At 39.4% G+C, this 27,109-nt stretch overlaps 1 protein-coding gene across 2 annotated transcripts in view; it reads left to right on the top strand.

Annotated features, from left to right (window-relative positions):
• The first annotated feature begins 1,755 nt into the window (after positions 1 to 1,755).
• The window catches only part of slc30a5 (solute carrier family 30 member 5), a 26,154-nt gene continuing 800 nt past the window's right edge, over positions 1,756 to 27,109 (top strand). The window contains exons 1-15 of one of the 2 annotated variants that reach the window (XM_088356006.1): positions 1,756 to 2,223; positions 4,947 to 5,069; positions 6,241 to 6,307; positions 6,438 to 6,523; positions 6,622 to 6,709; positions 8,903 to 8,990; positions 9,059 to 9,135; positions 12,428 to 12,598; positions 14,560 to 14,848; positions 17,006 to 17,214; positions 22,148 to 22,305; positions 22,401 to 22,530; positions 24,124 to 24,352; positions 24,441 to 24,667; positions 26,007 to 26,135. In XM_088356006.1, the coding sequence (XP_088212132.1) occupies positions 2,153 to 2,223; positions 4,947 to 5,069; positions 6,241 to 6,307; positions 6,438 to 6,523; positions 6,622 to 6,709; positions 8,903 to 8,990; positions 9,059 to 9,135; positions 12,428 to 12,598; positions 14,560 to 14,848; positions 17,006 to 17,214; positions 22,148 to 22,305; positions 22,401 to 22,530; positions 24,124 to 24,352; positions 24,441 to 24,667; positions 26,007 to 26,135 (2,142 nt within the window). In that variant the 5' untranslated portion in view covers positions 1,756 to 2,152. Of the gene's footprint in view, positions 2,224 to 2,809; positions 3,411 to 4,946; positions 5,070 to 6,240; positions 6,308 to 6,437; positions 6,524 to 6,621; positions 6,710 to 8,902; positions 8,991 to 9,058; positions 9,136 to 12,427; positions 12,599 to 14,559; positions 14,849 to 17,005; positions 17,215 to 22,147; positions 22,306 to 22,400; positions 22,531 to 24,123; positions 24,353 to 24,440; positions 24,668 to 26,006; positions 26,136 to 27,109 lie in introns of those variants that run through there. The other variant, XM_088356007.1, reaches the window with a different exon arrangement.

The raw sequence follows: 27,109 nt of genomic DNA, 5'->3' as shown, positions 1-27,109 counted from the left end.
GGGTGTCCCCTGCCCACTTCCCGAAGACAGCTGGAATGGGCTTCAGCACCCCCGTGACACTACTGAGGATAAGCGGTGCAGATGATGGATGGATGTAAAAAATAGAATACTGAAATCAAGGGGTCAGCTCTTATGCACATATTTGGTTGTGTGTCACCGGTAGCGTGTGGGGAGGCGGGTGAGGCTTATACAGGAACAACAAATTCAAGTGAAATCAACGGGGCAAAAGTGAACAAATAATTTACCGTAAAAGTGTCTGAATTTTGGTCTTTTTATTTGTAAAATCATTTTCGCAATACACCATGCCTGGTGAAAAAAAGAAGGTGTCTTGGACTCTACCCAGAAATGGAGTATCCTGGAGTGGTTTGAAGCCCATAGACAAAATGGATATGGGGTGTCTCAGCTGTGTTAGTTTGCAAGCTCTCAAGATTGCGATTCGTAGCGACATGTTGAATTAAGCTTTTTTAAAAAGTGTCTTCAATTAAATGTTAAACATTTTTTGATGGTCTTTGTGTCCTTAGATTAATTTTTTTTTCAATAAGTGTGCCATGGCTCAAAAAAGTTGAGAAACACTTTAATATCATAGCTTATTACATCGAGGACCTGAAAAAATAAAGACCTGTACAGTCGTGACTTATTCAACAATTTGTGCCTACAAACAACCTATCACACATGCATGTTCGATATATTTGTTGGTTAAGTAAAAATAAACTAAAATGTTGACGCTAAACTTTTTTTTTATCTTGTTACAAGGAAGATTTTTTTCTTTTCGATGCAACGTAACCCCGCAATCGTGAACCCAACGAGCGACATTTTTAGTGATGTGTCGCTCAGGAACGAAACGGTTTTGTCAGCCAACTCCTTAAAGTGAGCGAAAGCAGCCTGTTCCCCACCTGTTCCCCACCAATCATGAGTCGGCTGCCTCCAAGACGCTTTAATTGGTTGATATGTATTATTATTTTTTTGCCATGGATTCTCTGTTTTTGACTCTAAATTCGTTGAGGATACAAAGAGTAAAATTTTCTCATCTCATCTCATTAGCTACACCGCTTCTCCTCAGTAGGGTCGCGGGAGCCCATCCCAGCAATCATCGGGCAGTGGGAAGGGGACACCCTGAACTGGTTGCCAGCCAATCCCAGGACACACGGGGACAGACAACTCACTCGCTCATTTACACCTAGGGACAATTTGAACCGACCAATTCACCTGAAATGCATGTTTTTGGAATGTGGGAGGAAACCGGAGTGCCCGGAGGAAACCCACGCAAGCACTGGAGCTGGATTTGAACCCACGCAGGAGGTTCCCAAGACATGAACTGTGTCGCACATGCGATAACCACTGCGCTGCCGTGCTGCCGATTAAAATTGTGTCCTACTCTAAATTTTATTTTTGTAGGCTTGTAAATATTTACATCAATATTTGCTGTGTTTTTAGGAACCCTGTGTTTTCACGATTAGCTTGTTTTCCCCCTAATCCTATTTGTTCCTTGCTTTTTCTCTCTCTTTTCCCTTTTATTATTTTTTCTTCTATCATTTTCCCTACCTTTTTACTTGTTTTTCTTGTTTTTTTTTCCTTCCCCTTTTGAAGTCTTTTCGTGCATACTATTACATAATAATTGATAACATACGAATGAAAGCAACCAAAACAATCCGAATAGCCCTTTGTGAGCCCAAAACAACCCTTTTTTCGGAGCCGAGCCAAAAAAGCCAAATTCCATTATTACTGCACTAACCACGCAGAAGTGACTCTCTCGAAAATGACGTGGATTGTTGACCGTGTCCGGAAGTGAACCATCACAATTTGGCTCAGTCTGTAAAGAGTTTTATTTGAGTTTCTGAAACAAACCCCCACTGTGTTCCTTAAACTTGGTTATTTGATGCCTACGTCTATTGAAAAATTCACGTTTCATCGTGATAGGGAATAGAAAAGGAATTTTACCGGCATTTCTATTGGCTAGCTAGCTAGCTTGCAGCTAACGTCTAACTGCCGCTTCTTATGGGTTGTTGGATATTATGACAGCGTTTTGAGTTGAAGCAAAGCGGCAACAATTGCTGCGCTTCGCTGCTAAATGAGTTCCAAATTAAATTCAATTTATAGATAGCAGCAATGCGAAAAGGATATTGATAGAAAACATCGAGCCTGGTGGCTGAAAATGGACGACAAATATAGTAACAACGTACTCTCTGGAGGACAACTTGGAATGGTTGAGGTTCCAAATTCCAGGTATGATATTTTTTGGGTTTGTTGATAACAACCTTGCTGTGTAATTTTCCTAAGGGGCAATGCGTGTTTTTAGCGTCTTCTAGTGGTAAAAACGCATTTATTGAGGTAAAACATATAGGTTTGATTCAGAAGCAAAAATACATGAATTCCACATTTGAATTGTCGTTGGTCGTGTTGGCGTAGACCTGTGTTTTTTCAACCAGTGTGGCGGGGCACACTAGTGTGCCGTGAGACCTTGTCTAGTGTGCCGCTGGAATTTGCCAAATTTTATCTTTCCATAAAATCAGGCCATTATTCAGTATTTTTGCTATCTTCGGATGGGGAACTTTAATAGTCATCCATATCAGTAGGTGGCATTAGATTTTTATATACTTTTTATATACTAATTAACTGCTCATGAGGTAGAACAGTACATTTAATAACTTAATTTGTATAACAAAACAGTTTAAAATTGCACTGTAAAAAATAAAAACATAAACAAAGCACATCATTCTTTTTTATTTTGAGTAGTATTTTATTCTTTTTATATATTAATTATCTGCTTATTAGGTAGTACAGTGAAATATTTGACATAACTTCATTTTTGAACATTTTCGATGGACGGGGTGCCTCGGAAAGTTTTTATAAATACAAGTGTACCTTGGTTCAAAAAGGGTTGAAAAACTGGCGTAGACCCGCGTTTCGCTGCGTGTTCAACTTCTGGGATTTTGACAGAGTATTTAGATGAAGAAAAAGAAGAAGCTGAAGAGTTTTATTACAAAGTTAGAAAATAAAATAAGATAGAGTCCACTGCGGCGGCCCGGCAGGGCAGTGGTTAGCGCGTGCGTGGTTCACTTCTGAGGTCATGGGTTGAAATCCAGGTACCAGCCTTCCTGTGCGGAGTTTGCATTTTCTCCTAGTGCTTCCGTGGGTTTCCTCCGGGCACTGTGGTTTCCTCCCACATTCTAAAATCATGCATTATCATTAATTGGCCGGTCCAAATTGTCCCTAGATGTGAATGAGCGAGTGAGTTGTGTGTTTGTGTGCCCTGCGACTGGCTGGCAACCAGTTCAGGGAGTCCCCTGCCCACTGCCCGAAGATAGCTGGGATGGGCTCCAGCACCCCCGCAACCCTACTGAGGTGCAGATAATGGATGGATGGAGTGCACTTCGGACCAGTTGTTCAGGAGAGTGTTCTACTTCAAAAAGGCATGCAAAAATGTTTCTCCCCTTGTCTTATAAAAAAGGTGTCAATTTGACAAATGGAAACTGAAACTTGAATGCTAAAGATAGGATATCACACATTCACAAACATACCTTTGATAAGACTGGATCTAACTCGCTTTCGCTGGTGTTTTTATAACATATGGCAGACTCAAGGACACTTGGAAAAACGATTGGGAAAGTCCCCAATTGATGGAATCATTGAAACTTCAAGTAAACACAACAAATGAATATTTTATTCAAATATGTTGATAAGTATAAGGCGCATTTACAACAACTAAATTGGTAATGTGACTGTCAAAGTAATCGTGTGCTGATTAAATAATAAAACTAATATAGCTGAAAACTCACGCAATAGCGACAACATCTTATCTCATCTCATCAGCTGCACCGCTTATCCTCAGTAGGGTCGCGGGGATGCTGGAGCCCATCCCAGTAATCATCGGGCAATGGGCAGGGGACACCCTGGACTGGTTGCCATTCAATCGCAGGGCACACGGGGACAGACAACTCACTCGCTCAGTCACATCTTTGGACCGGCCAATTTACCTGAAATGCATGTTTTTGGAATGTGGGAGGAAACCGGAGTGCCCGGAGGAAACCCACGCAAGCACGGGGAGAACATACAAACTCCGTACAGTAAGGCCGGGAGCTGGATTTGAACCCACTCAGGAGGTTCCCACGACCTCAGAACTGTGCCGCACACGCACTAACCACTGCGCCGCCGTGCTTAGCGACAACATACATTCTAATAATCTCCATTCGATAAACTTGTATTTATTTGACATAGCATAAGACTCACCTAAGAGGGAGCTGACATTATTGTCCACTGTCTTGCTGCTTTAAGTACCTGTAGTTTGTATTCTTCCTTGTGCTTTTGCGTTTTTGGTTGCATGACACCAGATGCGTCTAGTGATGGTAAAAGGGAAACCTCGTGAGGCAATGAGACCTCAGCTCACATGTGTCACATATTGCTTCATTACTCGATGTTTCATTCATTTCTTACTCGCCTTTTCTGCAGTACTGGAATATAGAATAGAATATAATTTACTCTTATTGGCATTCTTTGTAACCATGCACACAGAATGAAATGTCGATATACCTGAGCCGTACAGTTAAACTGTAGCGATCCGATGCACCCGCAGCCAAACAGCTGTTTTATTGTGACGTCGCAATGAAGACCTCAAGAAACAATATTAAATCTTGATAACTTGTTTTTCCTCAACAAAAAGGCATCAATGCATGCATATAATTTGACATTTTTTTTGTAATTTTAAGAAAATAATTGTGTTCAATGCAGAGGGACTTAATCTTTTAAGTCTTGTTGACAAGGTTTCTCCAGACTAAATTATAAAAGGTTAAAATTATTTTCTATTGTTTTTAGATAGTTCATGTTTTACTATTAGGAGGTGCAAAATAATGCACACCGTCCCGTTTATGTCAGTGTTTCGTAGTACACCTCCTCCTCAGGTATGCCTATAAGAATGTATTTAATATGCATGCTTGCCCTTTCATCTGCAGGTTAACTCGGTACATTGTTCTACTCATCATCTCAAAGATCTTAAAGGCATTGGGCATATTTGAATCATATGACATCCTGAAGGTTGTTCACATTGTTCAGTTCATCTTCACATTGAAGTTAGGGTGAGTACTCTCTAGTTCTTCCATTAGTTTATTTTATTTGTTTTAAAACTAGAACTAAGAGGCTCAGAGAATATTTCTTTCCCAGGCCATCTGCAACCTAAATAAGCACTTCAGCCTATGTATAGAAAAATAGGTATTCATATCGTATTTATTGACTTATTTCGATTGATTGACATTGACATTTTCTTTCCTCTGTTCATTAAATACAAAGTTACAATGAATTAAGACTAAACTGATAATCAATTGAGAAAACAGAAGGAAAAAAGGGGGCTGACAGAAAAAAGGCAGAGCTTATTTTGGTCCCGTCCTCTTGTCAGTCCAATCACACAGTAATAAAATTTTGTAACCAATTATTATAACAAGATTGCATATGCAAATTGAATCACATCTTATCATATAAGGAGAATAAAATAATAATGAGCATTTAATGTAAAGTCAAATTGTAAATGTACGATTATAATGTTTCATCACCATTTGATTCAACATAATAACACACACAATTAAACTAAAACAATTTTAATTTTGGAATCTTGTTGCTACTTAAAATAATTGCACTATTTTCATTGCACTATTGTTAGGATGATCTTACAACCTAGGGAAAGTCTCCAAGCACCACCTTGTCAATGTTTTTGCATAATTATCCTGACATTCTTTTGATTTATTTTTCTCTTCTATTACTTTATTACATTTATATTCTGAAGTTGCTTGTCTAATCTTGTTCAAACAATGTTCACTACGTTGTAATCAACAATATTAAAGATAATTCTAATTTTAAGATGTAATAGGATTTATTAGAAAATGTGATAAAATTTGGAAAAGGCCTTATGTCTTAGATCATTCTTAAATACTATTTTGAGTAAGTAGTCTTTTGTATGGAACACAGTTATACCCTCCACCCTATCTCCGATTTGCATGGAAACTTGACACTCATACATAGTAAATGTGCAAACAAATTTGAACACATTCTAAGAAGCCAGTCTGAAGTCTGGCCAAGGCAAAAACTAAGTAATTTTAAATAAAAATGAAATTCGAGCTCAATGAATAACATAAGAAGCATGGCTTTTGACAACTTAAAACATCAAGTAATACAACAACAGGATAATTTACTTACAAATGTCTCCCAAAAATGTTCATAAATTTACTCAACTTGACATTATTCCATTGTTTTCAGGTCTGCTGTTGTTTTACTCCTTTTCCAGAAGCCCTTTTCCTCTGGAAAAGTCGTCTCCAAAAGACAGGTGCACGTTTATGACAATATTTCCCCTTATAATTGTGTTAAAATCCGATAAGAAAAGGGTGAATAATATGAATGTTTCTTTATTCACCTATTGCTTTAAGAAAATTAATTATGTTTTTAATTGTTTCTAGTGGATTAGGTTACTCAAGCACAGTGTTTTCAGCTGTATCATATCGCTCCTAGGCTTTTTTGGTCTCACACTCTGTGGACCTCTCAGGTAATTGTGCATGTCTTTTTCAGTATATAGTGTACAATGCTATAATATGATGCTTTATGTAGAGTAAAAATTCTGTACTTTTCTTATGTCTTTTTTAGGACTTTGCTGCTTTTTGAACACAGTGATGTGGTGGTGATAGCTCTTCTTGGTGTCCTCTTCACCAGTTCCGGAGGTGGTCCAGCAAAGGTAAACTTGTCTCACCTCAATAACGTTCCACTGTAATTGTTGTTGAGATGTTGGCATTATATCCATCTGACATGGTTTTTTTAGTTCTTCACGTGCTGTTGGGGAACTTCATTATTGGGTGCTTCTAAATGGGAAACAAGACACACTGATCTATGAATGTTTAGTCAAGTAATTAGCATATCTATTTGTTTATAACACAAAACCTCTAATTTGTGATCAAAACATTTTGGAATTTGGTTTCACTATTTTTCAAAGTAAGAATTGTAAGTGAAGAAGATTTCTGAATATGTTTGGCCATGATGAAAATCATTTTTGACAATATGAACTGTGAACACAATACCAACATAAGATTTACAATGTATTTAATTAATGTCTGATTCATCATCTGATTCATAAGAATTGTTTCCCCTGTTTTTTCCCTTGTGTTTTTTGTGTTTATTTATATATTTCTGTCTTTCTGTTTTCTTTTATTATTTAACATTCTTTTCTGGTACTGCTGCGACCTGGGTTTGATTCCCGTTGTTTCCAATGTTTTGTGATTGTGGTAGGCGATATACTTAGACTGATCAATCATTGCACAAACATGGTAATATACTACCATAAAGCCTTGTGTATAATGCGCACCCAAACTTTTATTATTGTCATTGTTATTTTTAGGTTGAAAAGAATGCGTATCATACACAAATAAATATGATAGCGTTCAACCTGTATTATAGTGTAATTAATAGATGGAGAACAGCTCTGTGCTGTTAGGGTGAATTTAATACAACCATTGCTCCATAAAATAATAAAATCTGACAAATGGTGATATTTGAATTACCGACAATCACAATTATTTGCCCATTTTTTGCTCTCCTTTGATTCTTTTTGTTTTTTGTTTGACTTCTGTTTTCTTCCTCTTTTTTTGTAAAGAAAATTGATTTAAATTATATTTATTTGTTTCAGAATCTAATTCTGTGGGTACCAATTCGGCTAGGGGGTGGTGCTCACAATTTCCCACCCAAATTAGTTCCCAAAATTCATTTTCGTTTCTGTATTATTTATCGTGAAGGAAGCAGTACTCAAAATATATTGTATTTTAGCATTAAATTATCTATTTTGCAAACAATTTATATTGATTGATCAGGCCGAAAGAAAAATGGATAGAAACACAAATACATAGTGCGGCGTTGTTTGATTCTAACAAATTATGATGTATTAACATGAAAAGGAAAATCAAATCAAAATAAATAACTAAAGACATAGTTGAGAAAAGAACTTGCGGTGTTAGCGATGGGCAGAGGGGAGAAATTCAATAGCAGGTATGAATGCACTGACGAATAAACCCAGATTTAAGGTAATCAACTCATTTAAATGATCAGGAATTATTTTATCGCGTGTCAGAATCATATTTATACCTAGCATCAAGCTGAATTGATGTGAAAATCTTTCCGTGAGTACCTTGGTCAAAACGGAGGTGTGTGGGGTGGAGGAAAAAGGGGTGGTGGCCGCATGGCTATTTTCTTCCTTTTTTTTTTATCCTATCCTTACCATTCCCCCCTTTTCTTGCACTTTTCCCCCTTTCATCTTTGCTTCTTTCCTTGCTTCCTTCCTTCTTTCCTCCCTCCTTTCCTTTCTCCTTCCCTCCTTCCTTCCTTCTCTCTTTTGTCCTTGTAAAGGTGGCTGTTTTGGATATGTGCATTTCTCAGAATTCAATGCAATGAAAATAACTTGTTTTCATACTACTAAATATAAAAAACAATCTTTCTCACACACACACACATAGTCACATTTCAAACATCAGTCTAATTATATCTTTTATACGTTTATCAATCTTATATTCTTTTATTTTGAAGTCGCGCTCATGAGTGTTCCTTTTCCTGTTTGTGTCAATAAAACCACACCTGACCGGAAGTCCCCAGTTCTGTCGGAGACACGTTTTTGGCAACATGCCATCCCAACAGGGCTGGGTCATCCTCGAGGGTGATTTTATAACTTAATACTTGCTTTTTACTTGGGTAATACAGCCACCAAAGAGTTTATATAAAATTTAACTTTAACAATCCTCCCCTACCTTTCTTTAATGTTTCCTTTAAAACATTACTCATCTTTCCCTGGTGTAGTTCAGCCAAGTTTAAAAAAAAACAAAAACACACAGAACACTATTTCCATGCCTTCCATTTTAATGACTATGCTTGTTCACATCTTTTGCAGACAAGGGGCGCTGCCCTCTTCATCATTGCAGTGATTTGCCTACTTCTCTTTGACAATGATGATCTAATGGCAAAAATGGCCGAGCATCGTATCCTTAATTGTCATATGTTAGTCTTTTTTTTAATTCTAAAATGTCAGCCTTAACTTTTAACCAAGCTGAGGGACATCACGACAGTGCCCTAACTCACTTCCTCTACACTACCATTGCATTTCTAGGGGTTGCAGATCACAAAGTGAGTACCATACTGTTGTGCGTTGTGCGTTCACAACACTCTTGGACTACAAGCTCACGCAATAGAAAACTAAGTTGGTACTCTTTAACTGTAAGTTTTTTGTTTTTCAACATCTATGCCAATTATTTAAAATGGAAATATTTTTATTAAATCTCTGATACGGGGCAACAGCATGTGACATAATTATTCCTATTGGCAATTTTAGATACTACTGAAAAGATGATATAGGATGGTAGTTTGTTATCATTGTAATTGGAGAAACTTTTAAGATGTTAATTTTTTCATCACACTGACTCCATTTACATTGTTAAATCTGGTTTTAAAGTAACATGCATGCTTATGATTTGTGATATTTGATTTGCACATTAATCACAATTAACTATTTCGGATGAATAAAATGTATTGTGTCTCATTATTTTATTAGTACCTGTCAGACAAAGTGAAGTACTCAACTTGCGCTCAAAAAGAAACTCCCAAAGCAAAAATAGAGAATACATTAATCAAAAAAAGTGGAAAAATTAATATGTAAAATGCTATGAAATTATTTCCAAGTCTCTGACATTCCAGGGAATCAAAGTTGGATTCTCATCTCATCTCATTAGCTGCACCGCTTATCCCCAGTAGGGTCGCGGGGGTGCTGGAGCCCATCCCAGCAATCATCGGGCTTTGGTCAGGGGACACCCTGAACTGGTTGCCAGCCAATCGCAGGGCACACGGGGACAGACAACTCACTCGCTCATTCACACCTAGGAACAATTTGGACCGGCCAATTCACCTGACATGCATGTTTTTGGAATGTGGGAGGAAACCGGATTCTTAAACCCTAAATTGAGCCAATTCTCAACTGGGTAAAAACTCCCACAATCACTAACCCAACCAAAATGACTCAAAAAGAGCATTATACGTCTTATGAAATATCTAACAAAAGAGCCCAACATTATCAAAATTATAGCACGACTCACAAGACCATGATACAACCAATATTATAAAAATGTGCATTTGTTTAGGGCCCGGTCACACAGCCGTTTGCGTCTGTATCGCGGGTAAAATTTTGCGTTTTTTTTTTTGCCCGTGGTTGCCCGCGATGGAAAATGCGCAAAATTGGCCAACCCGCTGTTCATCGGTGGTATGCCCGCAAAACAGACGCCGGCGACTGTTCCGCTTCCTCATCGCGTCATTTCCGCGTCATTTTCTCGTGTGGACCACGGGTATAAAAGCTGCCGAGAAATGCATCCTTGCAGAGATTTGGATCCCCTCGCTACTACAACCACTTTTACTTCGTTCTATCTCACTTTTATATCACTTTTAGGGAATTTAATGGCGAACATATAACCAAAACCACTTTGTCTTGCGTTTGTTGGGAATGTAATGCAACTTAAACCATTCCGTCTTTGTATTTGTTGTGAATGTAATCGAACGGTAATGCACGCCGTATACAAATCACTTTTGAGCAGGTAACATGTTTATTTTGCCTTTTTCTATTCAAATCGCTCGTTTTGAAACTGTTATGCACTCTACCGTAAAGCTTATTTCTGCATAATAAGCTTTACGGTAGAGTGCATAACAGTTCTCAAAAGTGATTTATATACGGTGTGCATTACAGTTCGATTACGTTCACAACAAAAACAAAGATGGAATGGTTTAAGTTGTATTACATTCCCAACAAATGCAAGACAAAGTAGATTTGGTTATATGTTCGCCATTACATTCCCTAAAAGTGAGATGAAACGAGGTAAAAGTGGTTGTAGATGAGGGGATGCAAATCTCGGCAGGGATGCATTTCTCGGCATAACACCGGGCTGTAGAAATCATAACCGCTCAAGACACAGTCCCGTGAAGATCAAGATTTCAAGCTATGGCACCGAAGAAACCAACATGTTATTATTGTAATAGTTTTTCATTTTTATTTTATTATCTTGTTATGAAATGAAAAGAAATGTCAAGAAATAAAAATGGATTAAGACGAGGTCACTACGGTGACGGGGATCCATGTCCACCCCTTGACGTCTCGAGCACAACTGACGTATGCTCGGCAAATCGCGCTGTATATACGCGGAGAAAGGTGTTTGACCGTCACACGCGTAACACGGTAATTTCACGTAATAACACCGCGATACAGGCGCAGAACATGCTATGACCGTGCTCCACCCACGATTACCCGCTGAAATTTCGCGTCCTACCCATGTGTAACCACGCCCTGGCCGCGGCCAGAGCACGTCGTTCCGCGTCATTTCTGCGTCATTACCTCATGTGCCGCCCGCGGTTAACACGTGGTCTAAAGTTTTGAGCAGCGCAAAAGTTTTGAGCAGCGCAAAACTTTTTCGCGCGGGTAACCGCGTGTGAATTTCCGACCGCGTGTAAAGCACTGCTGTATCTCGTCTATATGGCGATCTCAAAGCGTCCAACATTGTCTGCTTCACGGGCAGAAATTTCTGGCCGTGTTTCAGCCTCGATACGCCCGTGAAAGGCTTGGTGACTGGGCCCTAAAGTTTTGAGCAGCGCAAAACTTTTTCGCGCTGCCAACCGCGTGCGAATTTCCGACCGCGTGTAAAGCACTGCTGTATCTCGTCTGTATGGCGATCTCAAAGCGTCCAACAGCGTCTGCTTCACAGGCAGAAATTTCTGGCCGTGATTCAGACGTAAACGGCTGTGTGACCGGGCCCTTAGATTTTGCAAAGAATACTCTTGATGATGACCAACACCTGGATAAATGACTACAGAAAAGAACAAAACATGAACAAATATATTTTGGTCCCTTCCAGAATATTTCATCAAAAGAAAAACATTCTGGCAGTAAAACTTTAGTGATTGCCTTGGGCTGCTGTGATTTGGACCTTTTGGATCCCTAGTGAAGTCTGGAGACAAACATATTGCCGTTGTTTTTTTTCATCCATTTTGTGTGCATTTAGGTTTTGTACAGTTGCAGAACAACACAAAACAAACCATAATTCAACATGTGCCCCTTAATATTCAAAGCAAGGTTTAGCCTAGTCAAACTCTGGTCGAAATTTTTTTTTGACATGTCATGTTGACTGAAATGAAGCAGGATAAATAGGCAATAATTAAGGTGAACTTGATGCAAAAGACTTTACTTGCAGTTAAAGCAAATGTGTCATTGTCATTTTGCAACCAAGAGCAAAACAGTAAATGAAGTTGAACTATGACACAGTTAATTTTTGTTTAGTTAGGATTTGCTCTCCCCATTCATCGCTTTTTAGAAACTGCACTTTTCAGGTATAATTTGGTATCCCCCAAAAACCTAATTACTCGATCGACCTCTTCTCTGTATCAGGGTGGTGTTGTGCTGCTGGTGGTCTCCTTATGTCTCAAGGTTGGTTTCCACACAGCGTCCAGGAAGCTGTCAGTGGAACTTGGTGGAGCTAAACGCCTGTACGCCCTGGATAACTTGGTTTCTGCTGTGGTACTGCTGCCTTGGGTAATTGTGCTGTCAGCCACCACAGAAGTAAGTGTGAAATGTTTGTCTCATGGGTGTTGTACACAGATAGACACTATGTGGTGCTAGAGCTGCTGCCCCTAAGCCCTCTCTAAAAAGTCGGAAAGTCATTTTTTTCTTTTTTTGCAATATTAAGCCCATCTGCAAAATGTTAATTTTTTGGTATTTTTTGGGGGGTGGTGTACATCAAAGACTACTTTTGGGGAAAAAACTACTTAGTGATTTGAAATTTTCTAGGTTTGTATTAAAAGTGTTGGTGTTCAAAATGAAACTAGTCTGTCCTGTCTGAACTATTGTGGTTGGTTGTAAAGTTTGTTACAGACACAGCGTGATAAAATAGAGTTTGTCATCACAAAATCCCATTGTAAAACATCGTTATTGATTCGTTGTAAAATATATGTTTATTGGTTCAAAACTGTTGAAAAACTAGTGATTCAGATTCAGATTCAGATCTACTTTATTGTCATTCTAGTACACGTGTATACAGAACGAAATGTCGATGCATCTGACCCCCACAGTTTCCTTGAATGTACAGATATAAATAATGTTGTATTGTATTTTGGCTACGTATAGTATTTTACCATAGTGCCGATAGTGCAAGAAGAGTAGCTAACCAGATGTGCAAAATGGGCAGTCAGGTTAACAAGTCAGGTACACAGTAACATTAACACTGTAACAATAACGCTGTAATTACAATAGTGCAGAGAGCAATGTCCAAGGAGTGGCAAGCTATAAAAAAAAAACTGCCAGTAGTGCAAAAAGTCAGATTAGCAGCCGTTTAGATTTAAGTTAACTATATGTTAGATTGACCATTTAACAGTCTAATGGCCAGGGGGACTAGACTATTGCGGAGCCTGGTGGTCCTGCACCGCACACTGCAGTACCTCTTCCCAGAGGCTAGCAGAGTGAACAGTCCATGATGGGGGTGAGAGGGGTCCCCGGTAATGTTTTTAGCATGGGATAGGCAGTGCTTCTGGCCAATGTCCTGAATGGAGGGAAGTGTAGTCCCGATTATTTTCTCTGCTGTCCTCGTTACCCTCCTCACACTACCCCAGTCGGTAGCGCTGCAGCCTCCACACCACACAGAGATACAGCTGGTCAGGATACTCTCTATGGTGCCCCTGTAGAATGTAATGAGGGAGGGTGGGGGCAGGTGGGCTCTCCTCATCCTCCGCAGGAAGTACAGGCGCTGCTGTGCCCTCTTAACCAGTGATGCAGTGTTCACGGACCAGGTGAGTTTGTTTGTAATGTGCACCCCTAGGAACTTGATACTGCTGACAACCTCCACAGCCTTGTGGTGCAACATATTAGCAGTGATCTGTTCGGATTAATTTCTACAGTCTGAAATACACGTGATCACAGACAGCTAGATGCAGTTTATTCGGAGAACGGCCTCAACCATTATCCTTAGAAGGTCACCATAAAACTGAATACAAAGTACAAAAAAAGTCCCCTTAGCTTGCTAAATATACGGATACATTCTAAGTGAAGTTATGACATGCTAACAACTATTCAAACAAAAGTGTGTAATTTTGTACAAAACGTTATAGAAAAGTATATATACATTCATTCATGTAATAAAAAGACTTTTAACACTTGCAGACAACAAAAGAGGATTTGCAATGAGCGTTCAAAAGTTGTCATCTGAGCTGCCAATTAAGTCCTGCGCTTATCTTTTCTTTCCACCTAAAGACCACTCGATATGTTTCTCAAAGGCAGGACAGTGACAGTGAGCAGTTTCATTTAATATAACTATGCATTTCTAAATTTATCTGCAGTATTTTCCGGTATATCAGGCGCATCGGCTTAAAGGGGCACTATCAAATTTCTGGCAAATTTGGGGTTTTTGGTGTACCTTATAGTCAAAAAAATACGGTAGTCTTAAAAAAGACAGATTCGTCAGAATCAGTTTTCATTTATCCTCTGAAATCCTGCTTGAGTATTTACAATTTTTAACTGTTTTCCCACAGAGTAAAGTAGAGTCATGGTCAGCACTCATCCTGCCTTTCGCCATGATCATCTTTTCCGTGATGATTCTTGAGTTTTATGTGGAGGCCATCTGCAACACAAAGATGGAAGTGCAGCGGTGTGCCCGTTATGGCACCATGGCTCTTTTCTCCAGCGCTCTGCTACTTGCCAACTTCTGGACTCACCCACTGACCGACCAGTTACGCTTGATGAGCAAACCGCCCCAGAAGAGCAGCACGGAGCATGTGCTCTCAGGAGGCGTGCTCGTCAGTGGCTTTTTCTTCATTATGTGTAAGTTTGATGCATGCTCCCGTTTAAAGGGACACATTCCTCCTATTTACTGTCTTTTCCGAACTATAAGGCGCACCCCCAAAATATATAATGAGCATAAGACTATGAAGCGCATCGGAATAAAGCTACAGTAAGAGCTACCGTATTTATTAGCGATATCTGTTGCGTATTTTATCCACTTATGGTATATATTAGTGCAATGATTGATAAGTCGAACAATGTCGCTGACCAAAATCGCAAAACTTTGTATGCAACAGGCAAAAAACCCGGGAAGCGGCGATCAAAGCGCAGAAACCTAACCACTGGACCTCGATACAGTTAACATACGAAAAGGCATTCAATTTGATCTCATTTTCTTACTGTGCCTGGAGGAAACCCACGCAAGCACGGGGGGAACATTCAACCTCCGCACAGGAAAGCTGGTAGCTGGATTTCATCCCATGACCTCAGAACTGTGCCACGGACGTGCCGTGTCACCCTCAAATGTTATAGAATGAAAAAAAAAATGTGTCCTAAAAGATATAATCCATCCATCCATTATCTGCAACGCTTATCCTCAGTAGAGTTGCGGAGGTGTTGGAGCCAATCCCAGCTATCTTCGGGCAGTGGGCAGGGGACTCCCTGAACTGGTTGCCAGCCAGTCGCAGGGCACACAGAGACAGACAACTCCTCGCTCATTCACACCTAGGGACAATTTGGACTGGCCAATTAACCTAACATGCCTTTTTTTGGATTGTGGGAGGAAACCGAAGTGCCCGGAGGAAACCCACGCAAGTACAGGGAGAACATGTGAACTCCACACAGGTGGTTAGATCCCATGACCTCAAAACTGTACCGCACACGCGCTAACCACTGCGCCGCCGAGCTGCCCCTGAAGGATATAAATAATCTCAACAAAGCAAGACAAGAGAAAAAAATCTGGTGTATCGGACAATGAATCGGTCCTTATCGTATTTAATAAGAAGTGTCCTGGGTCTCACCGCCGCAACCCGGGTTCGATTCCTGCTGCATACAATGTTTTGCGTTTTTTGGTCATTGCACAAATACGCTAGTATCGGTAAAACCTTGTGTAATAACACGTATAAATGCATGTATAAATGCTGTATGCATTTCCAGCTTTATCGACCGTATTTTACGATTTACACGGCGCACTTTCAAATTTCGGGCCAATTTGGGGTTTTTGGGTGCGCTTTATAGTCTAAAAAATACGGGAAATGCCATGTACGACTTCAATTGTCATGGCAACTGGCAGAAGTCTCGGGACATGAGAAGAAAGTGAACTCAGTGTTTCCTACAAAGCATCATTGTTGCTAAATATAGCTACTTTTCCGACTGACTTTTTAGAAGAGGGAAAAACGAATTTGGATTTTTATGTGGTTTTAATAAATACTTCTGCTGAGCAGCAGATGTTAGCTGCTTTTGGTGTTGGCTCCAGAATAACCTAAGCTAATTTCATTGATTACCTTGGTTTAAACAATATTACATGAGAAAAGGGAAATGATGAACTGCTATAATAAAAATAATCGTGATATAGAATAGAATTGTCTTTATTGTCATTGATAACGTGGTAAACATTGTTTGCAATGAAATAAGTATAGCACTCCTGGCTCCAGGATAAACACTTAATAAAGACTCAAAGAGACAGTTTACAGTTTTTGACCACTAGATGTCGCCGTATTGTGCAGTGCAGGGGTTTCCAACCTTTTTGAAGCGGAAAGCAACTTTTTTGATACTTACTAGCGCGAAGGTTTACTAGTTTTATATGCATTTCTAAAACATGTTATTTCCATGTTTTAATTGTTAAAGGTTAAAATAGGTCAACTGCTAAACATGATGTCAATTAGAAATTACATTTCCTAAAAAAATCATCAATGACCCAGGTTACTAGTACGCGGGCTACTCACAAAGTCTAATGCAGCAATGCGGGTGGCACACCCCTGGCCCCCTTAGACTGTCCACCGATCAGGGTCTCACAAAATTGCATAGCAAACACTAAGTTTATATTGCACGGTGCATTGAGAAAATAAATTTGGCTTCTAATAAGATTGAATTGAAATATTAATTTCTCAAAGACTCTTCATATAATGCCCACTGTCAAAGCACGGGGAACATGTTAAAAGACCTTTTACACAGTTGGTCTTGACTCTTCTTCTGCAGCATCCAGCATTCTCTCATCCCCGTCAAGGAAAGGTCAAAAAGGCACCCTGGTCGGTTATTCGCCCGAAGGAACACCTTTGTACAACTTCATGGGTGACGCCCTGCAGCACACCTCTCAGTCCCTGCCGCGCTTCATTCAAGACTCCTTGAAACAGATCTTGGAGGAGTACGACTCCAGGCAGATCTTCTACTTTCTGTGTCTCAACCTGGTACGTGCAATGTGATTTTAGTACCGTGATGTGGCTAATGCCTGTTGTGTACAACACTGGTTATAACATATTACAAAATTAACACAGAGCTTCAGTTGCTCGTGTTTTGAATCAACAGAAAAAGTCAATAGTTGAACGCTCATTGTTTGTTAATGGAAAAACCTGCAGGGGTCGCATAAATTGAACACGCTATGAGAAACATAATAACGTGACCACCGCATGTGTCTTCAAACTAGTCATTTGTAACTTTTACAATTGAATAATGATTCTTTGGCATTTTGTGAACAACACTGAACACTAACCAAAGGAAGCAAGGAGATAGACATACATGTAAACCTCAGCGAATTACTCCCCTCTTTAAGCGATGATCAAACCTACAAACAGAACATGGCACTTATTAACTCATAGCAAGACAGACTACGTGGAATAAAAACAAAGACAATTTGAAGTCTATTTTATTTTCCAAATAAACATGACTAACAATTATTTCGGCATCTTAGATCCTCTTTGCTTGGAATTTAAGGGGTAGCACAATTCCGATAAATAAATGCAATATTAAAAGTAAGAGATGTATTTTTTTTTAAATATTAGTCAAGTCATGTTTATTTGTATAGCCCTTATTACACAGATTCTCAAAGGGCTGCACAGATCACATATTAGTGCAAACCACAGACTATTATTACACAATCCCCTGATCTAAAACCTACATGAGGGCAAGGAAAAACTCAAAAACCTCGACATGAGGATAATGAAGAAACCTTGAGACGGGACCGCACATGAGGCAATCCCCCTTCCAGGATGACCCGGCTGCAGTGGATTAACAAATAATACACACATATTGTTAGCATAAAATATAGGTTATTCATATGCTATAGAATATAAGTGTTTTTAAGCTTAGATTTAAACAGTTCCACTGAGGTTGCAGATGGAATCTCAGGGGGAAGAGCATTCCACAGCACCGGGGCCCGAATGGAGAAAGCTCTCAAACTTTCGGATATCTTTTTGGCTCTTTGGATCATTAGACCAGCATTTTCAGAGCGTAGGCTCTGGGCCGGAACATAGGGGGAAATTAAATCCGAACGATATGAGGGAGCAAGTCCATGCATGATTTTGTATAATACCAACAGAACCTTAAAATCACATCTTAAGCAAACAGGGAGCCATTGCAGGTTAGATATAATCCGGTTAATGTGATCAAACTTTCTTGTCTTTGTTAAAAGCCTCACTGCAGTATTTTGTACCAGCTGAAGTCTCTTGATTTTGGACTTCGGGAAACATCCTTAAGAGTAAAACAAACTTATTTTTAAACCTGTTTTTGTATTTAAAAAACAAAATTTCAGTTAAATACATAAAAAAATTATACAGTGGAACCTCGGTTCTCGACCATAATCCGTTCCAGAACCCTGTTCGAGAACCGATTTGTTCAATCACCGAAATCATTTTTCCCATTAAAAATAATGTAAATCGTTTTCATCAGTTCCAACACTCTGAATTGTTACCATGAATGTTTAACGTAAACATGAAGCTAACCCAGGCTAATCGTACGTTCACGTTATCGTAATCTTCCGTACGAAAGATTACGCTAACATGAACGCGTAAAAATAAAAAAATCAGGTCGTTTACAAGTCATTTAGCACCACAAGTGGCTAGCGCTTCATTGGAAAGAGGGCTCTGTTCCAACACCCTGAATTTTGGGCTCAGTTCCAACACCCTGAATGTTTACCTGAATGTAACCCAGGCTAATCGTACGTTCGCGTTATCGTAATCTTCCGTACGAAAGATTACGCTAACACAAACGTGTAAAAAAAAAAACAGATAAAGAAAAGAATTATAATTAGGATTTCTTACCTTTGTGGTGGTCAGCAGAAGGCACATGCTGTATTCCCTAGCAAGATCGGAAACTCACACACCTCTTTCATATTTAGCTATTATGTCTTTCCTAAAGGCAATAGTTTTATGAACAACTTTTCTTTTTTCACCTGTCCTGCTTGCACCGAACTTCTTCGGAGGCATAGTTAGGGGCTAAAACACTCCGTTCAGCGATATCAAAAGCGAAAGCAAAAAGAGGCAAGTGCGCACGTGATAACAGTTGGTCACGAGGGGTGGGGGCTATCTACACAATCTACACCCGTAAGCCGCTCAGCATCGCACTCTAGCGTACGCACTCATGCATTACCAGCGTTCGAACTCCGAATTTTCGACCGAACAGCGAAGCAAGAATTTCTCGAAATTTTTGGTCGGACTGCGATTGGTTCGAACTGAGAGGCGTTCGAAAACCGAGGTTCCACTGTACCTGTTTTTTTATTTGTTGAATTTCATATTAAGACGAATTAAGTATTATTCATGTCATTTGTTACCATAGTAGGACATTTTTGTTCTTTGGGGATGGAAATGGGGATTACAAAGCTCTTATTTTCTTTAATCAATTATATTTTATATCTTGTAAGCTACATAATCTGTGAAGGAGTAATATTCGCATCTAGTATTTCTCTGGATTTATATATTTGGAATTAACAGTCTTGCCCGAAGGGAACAAAAACAAAAAGCAAAACTTGTTTTGAATATTATTGTAATGGTATGATTTCCATTGAAATTTAAAATGAAGTTCTTATTAAAGAAAATGTTTTTTTCCAGTGGAAGCATAATGTCGACAGCTAAGTTAAGTATTAATTTAAACCATATTATTTGCACTTATCTTTACTTTTACGATACTTTTTACACTACAAAAAGCTCAGTTAGAGAGTTGAGGGAAGCTTGCAGTATACAGATGCTGCCCTACTTACGAACAAGATTCAGGACGATCGTTCGTTCAGTTGAATTTGTTCGTATGTTGCTTCAGTGCCATATTTTATATTTATATATATATATATATATATATATATATATATATATATATATATATATATATATATTATTTAATTTTCATCTATCTACCTATTTTGTATGTTTAAGGTTTATATAAGTATGTTTAAGGCTTGTATAAGTAATCTGTATTTTTTTGTACTAAAATATAATTATTTGATAAAATAATATGCTCTTTTGAAAAAAAGTGAGTTTTAACTTACCGTATTTTCCGCACTATAAGGCGCACCTAAAAGCCTTTATGTTTTTCAAAAGCTGACCATGCGCCTTATAATACAGTGCGCCTTATTTATGGATCAACATTAAGTTGCAAAGTCTTCCAACTAACTTGCAGCCGCCGACTAGATTTTCCCCCGAACGCCAAGTAGTCCGCGGTGTATGCTGGGATTTATTTACCGGCATTTCATTGGCTAACCAACGTGTCAATCATCATTTGAATCGATCACTATTGGCTAAAGTTATTCGGAGGTCAAAGGGCGGATCCTTTTTATCATTTACAGGCTGGCATTGGCTTAAACGGCAAAACAAAGCCTGCAATTGGCCAAAAAAGATGTGTCAATCATCAGTTGAATCGTTTACTATTGGCTAAAGTTATTCGGAGGTCAAGGGCGGATCCTTTTTATCATTTACAGGCTGGCATTGGCTTAAACGGCAAAACAAAGCCTGCAATTGGCCAAAGAAGATGTGTCAATCATCAGTTGAATCGATCACTATTGGCTAAAGTTATTCGGAGGTCAAGGGGCGGATCCTTTTTATCATTTACAGGCTGGCATTGGCTTAATCGGCAAAACAAAGCCTGCAATTGGCCGAAAAAGATGGATGTGTATAGCACGTGGTTGACGGCGTACAGAAAGCATTTTTTACTATACTGTATTTGTAAATATTTTATTCTCCTGGATTTACTACACTCACGGATATAAGAGGACATTGGCTGCACATTATTATGAACACAACGACTTCGGTGAGCTACTCCGGCTATATATTATCCCTTTATCTTGTTTCAGACTGAACTCGATGTTTCTGTGATAAGTGGTGCAGATAATGGATGGAATGGAGTGTCTATTTTTAAGTTAAACTCAATTCCAAGTGTTTATTGTCATATGCATAGTATAGTTGTGAGCGAAAAAGAAAATAGAAACTAAGGAATGGTTGGCATTTCTTGAATCCCAAGACTTTAACCTTCCGAATGATGGAACGATGCATTTGAGTGACATCGTACGGACACCGCATCCGCACATGTTCTCGACACGTATTTGCGTCTTTGCAAGCTTTCGGAATGTTAAGGGGGTAATAAGTTTGACTGAACTATCTGACTGTTTTGTCGACGTTCCCATTGTAGCGCCTTATAATCCGGTGCGTCTTATGTATGTCAAATATAGGACCAAAAACTATTTTTTCGGGGTGCGCCCTATAACCCGGTGCGCCTTATAGTGCGGAAAATACGGTAAATTGGGCTTCAAGACTTAGGCTACTTCCTCCTCCGTGGTAGAAAGTGGCCGAAAAAAAGCGATCCAACCATTTTCTCAACTGCATCAAGCTTTCTTATTCCACTTTCATTTAAAAAATAAACGGCTTACCTCTTCTCTACACTTTATACCAACCATATTGAATTAATGCAAGAGATATTAAACAATAAAAACGTCAAAGTTCTTACCGCGCTACAGATACAGATATACAGTATACATAGTATGTTTACACACAAACTAGGAAGAGGAAGCGGATTTCTTCTTTGGGGTGGATGCTGGGTGACCTCTCACAGCACCTCCACACACTGGTAGTGGCGGAAAGAAGCACTACAGTAATGTCCTCTACTCGGAAAAAGTTGCACACAATACAAAATCTAACTTACAGCAATGTCCGGATATTTTTCGACATTCTGAAAAAAATGATCGTATCTACTTTTTTTTCGTAAGTTGAATGGTCGTAAGTAGGGGAGCGTCTGTAATAGGAAAAATAATAAGGAAATACATTTTTCAATTTATTTTTCCGTGCAAGCTGTGGTGTCGTTTGGTTATCCCTGTTGCTTGCAGTTAACTGACTCTGGCTGTCAAACGACATTTATATGTTGCAGGCTTTCACTTTTGTTGAGCTGTTTTATGGTGTTTGGACAAACAGCCTGGGTCTGATCTCTGATGGCTTCCACATGTTGTTTGACTGCTCGGCTTTGGTCCTCGGTTTGTTTGCCGCCCTGATGACCCGCTGGAAAGCTACTAGGATCTTCTCCTATGGGTAAGGATCGAGGTTTGTGAAGCCCCCTCACCAGGAAACATTTTTGAAGTATAAATTGAGTTTAAAATGGTTTAAAACATCATTGCCTCTTCCAGATACGGCCGCGTTGAAATCCTTTCTGGGTTCATCAATGGACTGTTCCTGATGGTCATTGCTTTCTTTGTCTTCATGGAGTCGGTGACCCGTTTAGTGGACCCTCCCAACATAGACACAGATATGCTGACAGTGAGTGAATTTCTATTCATTTTCCTTGAAAATGACTTGTTCCACAGCTTGGCCAGGGAGATGTACTATTGAAGCAGTTATCTAGTGCTTATAAGCTCATTTCATATTAAAATACACCCAGATTTATTTGCCCTAAATTGACGTTTTCAAGTTGTTTTTCTCTGCCATTAAAAGCAGCTAGAACGCGGTATAAATGTTTAAGTGGCCCAGTGAGTCCACTGTGAAAATATAAACTATGTCCTCAACATCAGGCCTGCCGAGAGAGACATGGATTCTGCAAACGTCAAACAAAAAGTTAGTGTTACGAAAGAATGGCCACTTAGTAGGCAGTCGCAAAGACACTGTTTAAGGATCCCTTCTAGAGGCTAATGGCTTTGCCTTTTATGGTCATTCTTTTTGGTACTTCATTTCCACTTGAAATCACATTTTAGTTGCTTGTTTTTGTGGACTATTCAATTTAACATCCGCACAGATTTTGTTCGCATTGAATCCAGTGTGTTTCAATGACATTACCATAAATGCCAGACAACAGCCTTCTGCTGTTTGCTACATTATAAACACTGTAAATTAATCTACGGTGCGGTTTATTCTTTGTTTTTTGTGGCGGAAAAACATTTTGCCCAGCAACAGTATAAGAATGAAATGAATGAGTAGTTCACAGAAGTCCATTAAAGTGTATGATTATTTACAACTTCTGTTATTGTAAATCAGTCAAATGTACTATCCCTCATCAAAGTAAATATCCAATAGAAAAAGCGTATGTAATGTGGCATTTCAGTTAAAAGCAATTACTCTGGCAGTTAAAGGAACACGAGCTGCTACCAGTAAACTTGGTATTTATTGATCAATGGTGAGAAATTGGAGGTACCAGCAGAGGAAGTATGTATTTATATAATACGTAACAGGAGCAAAACAAAGGCTTTTTATGTTACTTGATTAAATATTGACTATACTCCCCCATGCCTCACAAATCAAGTCCTCAATTCATACATCTGAATTAAACAGTAGAAATGATCCATCTAAAACACTTCTGTTCGCTTTCTCTAACAACGCAGTCATTATCCAGTTGCTTGAGTTTCCTTTAAACCTTGAGGAACGAGGACAAGCAAATGCAATTTGGTCCGGTATTATGTCAACCATCAATGATAACAGCACAAAAATTACGTCTGTGTTGCAATCTGGCACTATTCTCTACAGTACGATTGCCCTTGTCTTGTCTAAAAATATAGGGCTCGTTTTACGATACACAGCTCTTATTCGTGTTTTTCCTCGAGACAGTAGTGAATATGAGCTCACCTTTTAATCATATTGGATGGTCACAGGATCTGAAAAGATGTGACCTAAACAGAAATGAAAACGGCGCCAAATGCGTTGACGCCAAATTTCCTACGTGGTTAGCACCAGGTAAAGAAATGGATGTAAACTAATTGTTTCATATGGCTGTTAAAGCCTGCATCTTAAAATCTGGTGCAGCTTGTACAGAGACTAAATGGAATTTCATTCTTAACTTTAAGCATACAGCTTTTAGTCAGGTAAGCTCTGTTGTCTGGAATTTACAGTAATCAGTTTGCCCTTTTACGGTGTCTTTTGTAGCCAGTGTCTGTTGGCGGCTTGTTGGTCAACCTGGTAGGAATCTGCGCCTTCAGCCACGCTCATTCCCACGGCGGTAAAAGTTGCTCGGGGCACGACCACGGCCATTCCCACCACGGCCACTCCCATGCCGACCACAGCCACGGAGGCCACGGCCATTCTCACGGCGGGCACAGCGGGCACAACCATTCCCACGGCTCAGGCGGAGGGGGCATGAACGCCAACATGAGAGGTTTGATGGCTGCATAGCTGTAAAAAATAAAAACAGCCCTTATATTTCAAGGAAAGAAGCCAAGTGGAATTTCTTGTCGTCTTCGCAGGAGTTTACCTTCACGTCCTGGCTGATACGTTGGGCAGCGTCGGTGTGATTATTTCCACCATCCTCATTAGGCAGTTTGGGTGGTTGATTGCTGATCCGATTTGCTCCCTTTTCATCGCCACGCTTATTTTCCTTAGCGTAATCCCTCTGCTCAAGGATGCTTGTGAGGTTCTTCTACTGAGAACTCCCCCGGAAAATGAGAAGGAACTTAACAGTGCTCTGCTGAAGGTGAGCACACCCAGGAGCCTTATGAGTTTACAGCGTCCTTCAAAGGCAGTGGTTCTTGACTGATCTAACTTTTGGAACCACAATCCCACCCTGATTACATGCCGTAACGCATATCAAGAAAAAAATCCCACTTTGGAAATGTATTGAATGAGAAAAATGTGAAGTTTAAACTGGGATAATAGAATATATTCATGTTTTGTTAACAAAATGACCCGAAAAAACGTCTTTAATGCTCAGTTAGCTGCATTTTCTATGAAATCTAAAACACTTGAGTGGTTTCAGTCATTTTTAACAGACTTAACATGCACAAAAAGGAAAGGAAAAAGCGCAACTACCGAAGTAAATAAAGACCTACCTATAGCAGAGAAACACCTAAAAAAATAGCACTGCACTGATTTTCCTTGTGCCTGTCTTCATCCACTAACTCAAAAATAATCCATTTCAACACAAAGTAATTACTTGCTTTTCGTGTTGTTTTTTTTAAGGACCCTTCATAGTCAAAATCTACTGAGTAGAAACCTTGCTCTACTTTATTATCTATTGAAACCAAAGGACGAACTATATTTACAGACTCAAGCATTACACGAAATGTACTGTATATAAAAGCATTTTTGTTTTTACAAATACCTTATTTACAGTCAAAATATATTTAAAAAATAGTTTTAATGCTGTAATACACTATTAATTCCAAAAGGGGAGGAAATTATCTCAGGACACTATCCACCTATTTATTACAGATGATATTTTTTCGCCATCATGTAGACGTTATCGGAAAACCAAAATTTCGCATGAAAATCTTTTTACCTCTCTTTAGCATGTGGAGAAGTCCAACTTTGTAGGTGATACAAAGCATCTTCTTCTGCCCTATGTCTTTGTAGTTCCAGAGCGTTTGGTCGACAAGTGGCTTTGAGAGGAACTCAAAATTGAAAACGATTTTCGCGTATGTATTTTAGGTTCGGTGAGCTGTTTTATGTTCATCTACAACTTAGACCGCAACGTCATGACACACGGGCAGACACATGCAGAAAATTGGTGTGGAGACTGTTTAGCCAATCAAAATACAAACTACATTTCACAAAAGTAAGCCGGATTACTGTGCACAAAATTAACTGAAAACTGGACACACTGCTGTGGAGCCATATTTAGTTGTTGTTCACTGTATACCAAAAATGCATATCACGCAGCCTTTTGAGGAAGAATATGTCGACTGTGTTGCGGCAGAAAATAGGGCATCATTAGACAATGCAAAGAATTGTCAGCTATGAATGAAGTCATGGACAGGATGAAGTTGTATGCACCCGACAGTTGATCCTGTTCACTTTTTTGGTTCTGTTCCCAGATTGAGAAGATTGAAGGAGTCTTGTCATACAGAGACCCTCATTTCTGGAGACATTCAGCCAGCATGATAGCAGGGACCATCCATCTGCAGATAATGTCCGATGTGGTGGAACAGCGCATTATTCAGCAGGTCATTTCCAATTACCAACTCTTATTTGACCTGCAGACTTGATAACTAACCGCTCGGGTGTTAAGTGGAGATTAATCATGAAGTCAGTAATTACGCTCACTGACTGCTGTGATTTGCATACTGTAAATCCCCCACTAAAACAGCTACTTTTTTGCTACATTTTTGACACTGTGGCTTTAAATCCGGTGCGGCTCATTCTTTTTTTTTTTTTTTTTTTGTGAGACGGATATTGGCGAGAATGTCAGCCGCGTTTTCAGAGGCGCACTGGACCCTTCTCACAGATTTCACCTGTTGCAGGCTTCCTCAGCTGGTGCCTAGCAGCTGGCTTAATAATGCAGACCAGGGGAATCTTAACGATTTTGTTTAAAAAAAAAGAAAGAAAAAAAGCATCATGAGGGCCCAAGGTGGGTGTTGATGTGATTTCTGCCCAGTGCTCTGAATGTCAAAGTGAAGAAATTCAATGAAGTGCAGTGGCTCAGGAGGTAGAGCGCTCGTCATGGGATCAAGAGATCGCAGTTCGAATCCCGGCTCCTCCGTGTTACATGTCGAAGTGTCCTTGGGTAAGACACTGAACCCAAAATACCCACAATAAGCAGGTTAGCGCCTTACATGGCTGCACGGCCGCTATTGGGAAATTTGAAGCACACTGTAAAGCGCTTTGGGAAGTCTTGACTTGAAAAGCGCTATATAAATGCAGATCATTTCATTTCATTAATCGGCGGAAGTAACTGACTCCTTTCAGTAGTCAAATGCCTCGTCATGTAATGAGTGACGCATATGGATGGAGGAACGAGATTCACACCCACCATCTAAGCGAATCCACAGCCAAGGGACAGGCTTGGCAGAATCAGCAGGGAATGTATAGTACAGAAAAATAACACATTGTGTTAACACACTTGAGATTTTTTTTTGGTAATAGTAGCAGCAATACTTGGTCTCTTCTCTATCACTTTGTCATGTGCGCAAAAAAATGA

The sequence above is a fragment of the Urocampus carinirostris genome, chromosome 16, assembly GCF_059441175.1.
Source record: "Urocampus carinirostris isolate Australia breed hairy pipefish chromosome 16, RoL_Ucar_1.0, whole genome shotgun sequence".
NCBI classification, from domain to species: Eukaryota; Metazoa; Chordata; class Actinopteri; order Syngnathiformes; family Syngnathidae; genus Urocampus; species Urocampus carinirostris.
Note: the sequence above shows the minus strand (reverse complement) of the source record. Positions and strands in the feature narration are given on the sequence as shown.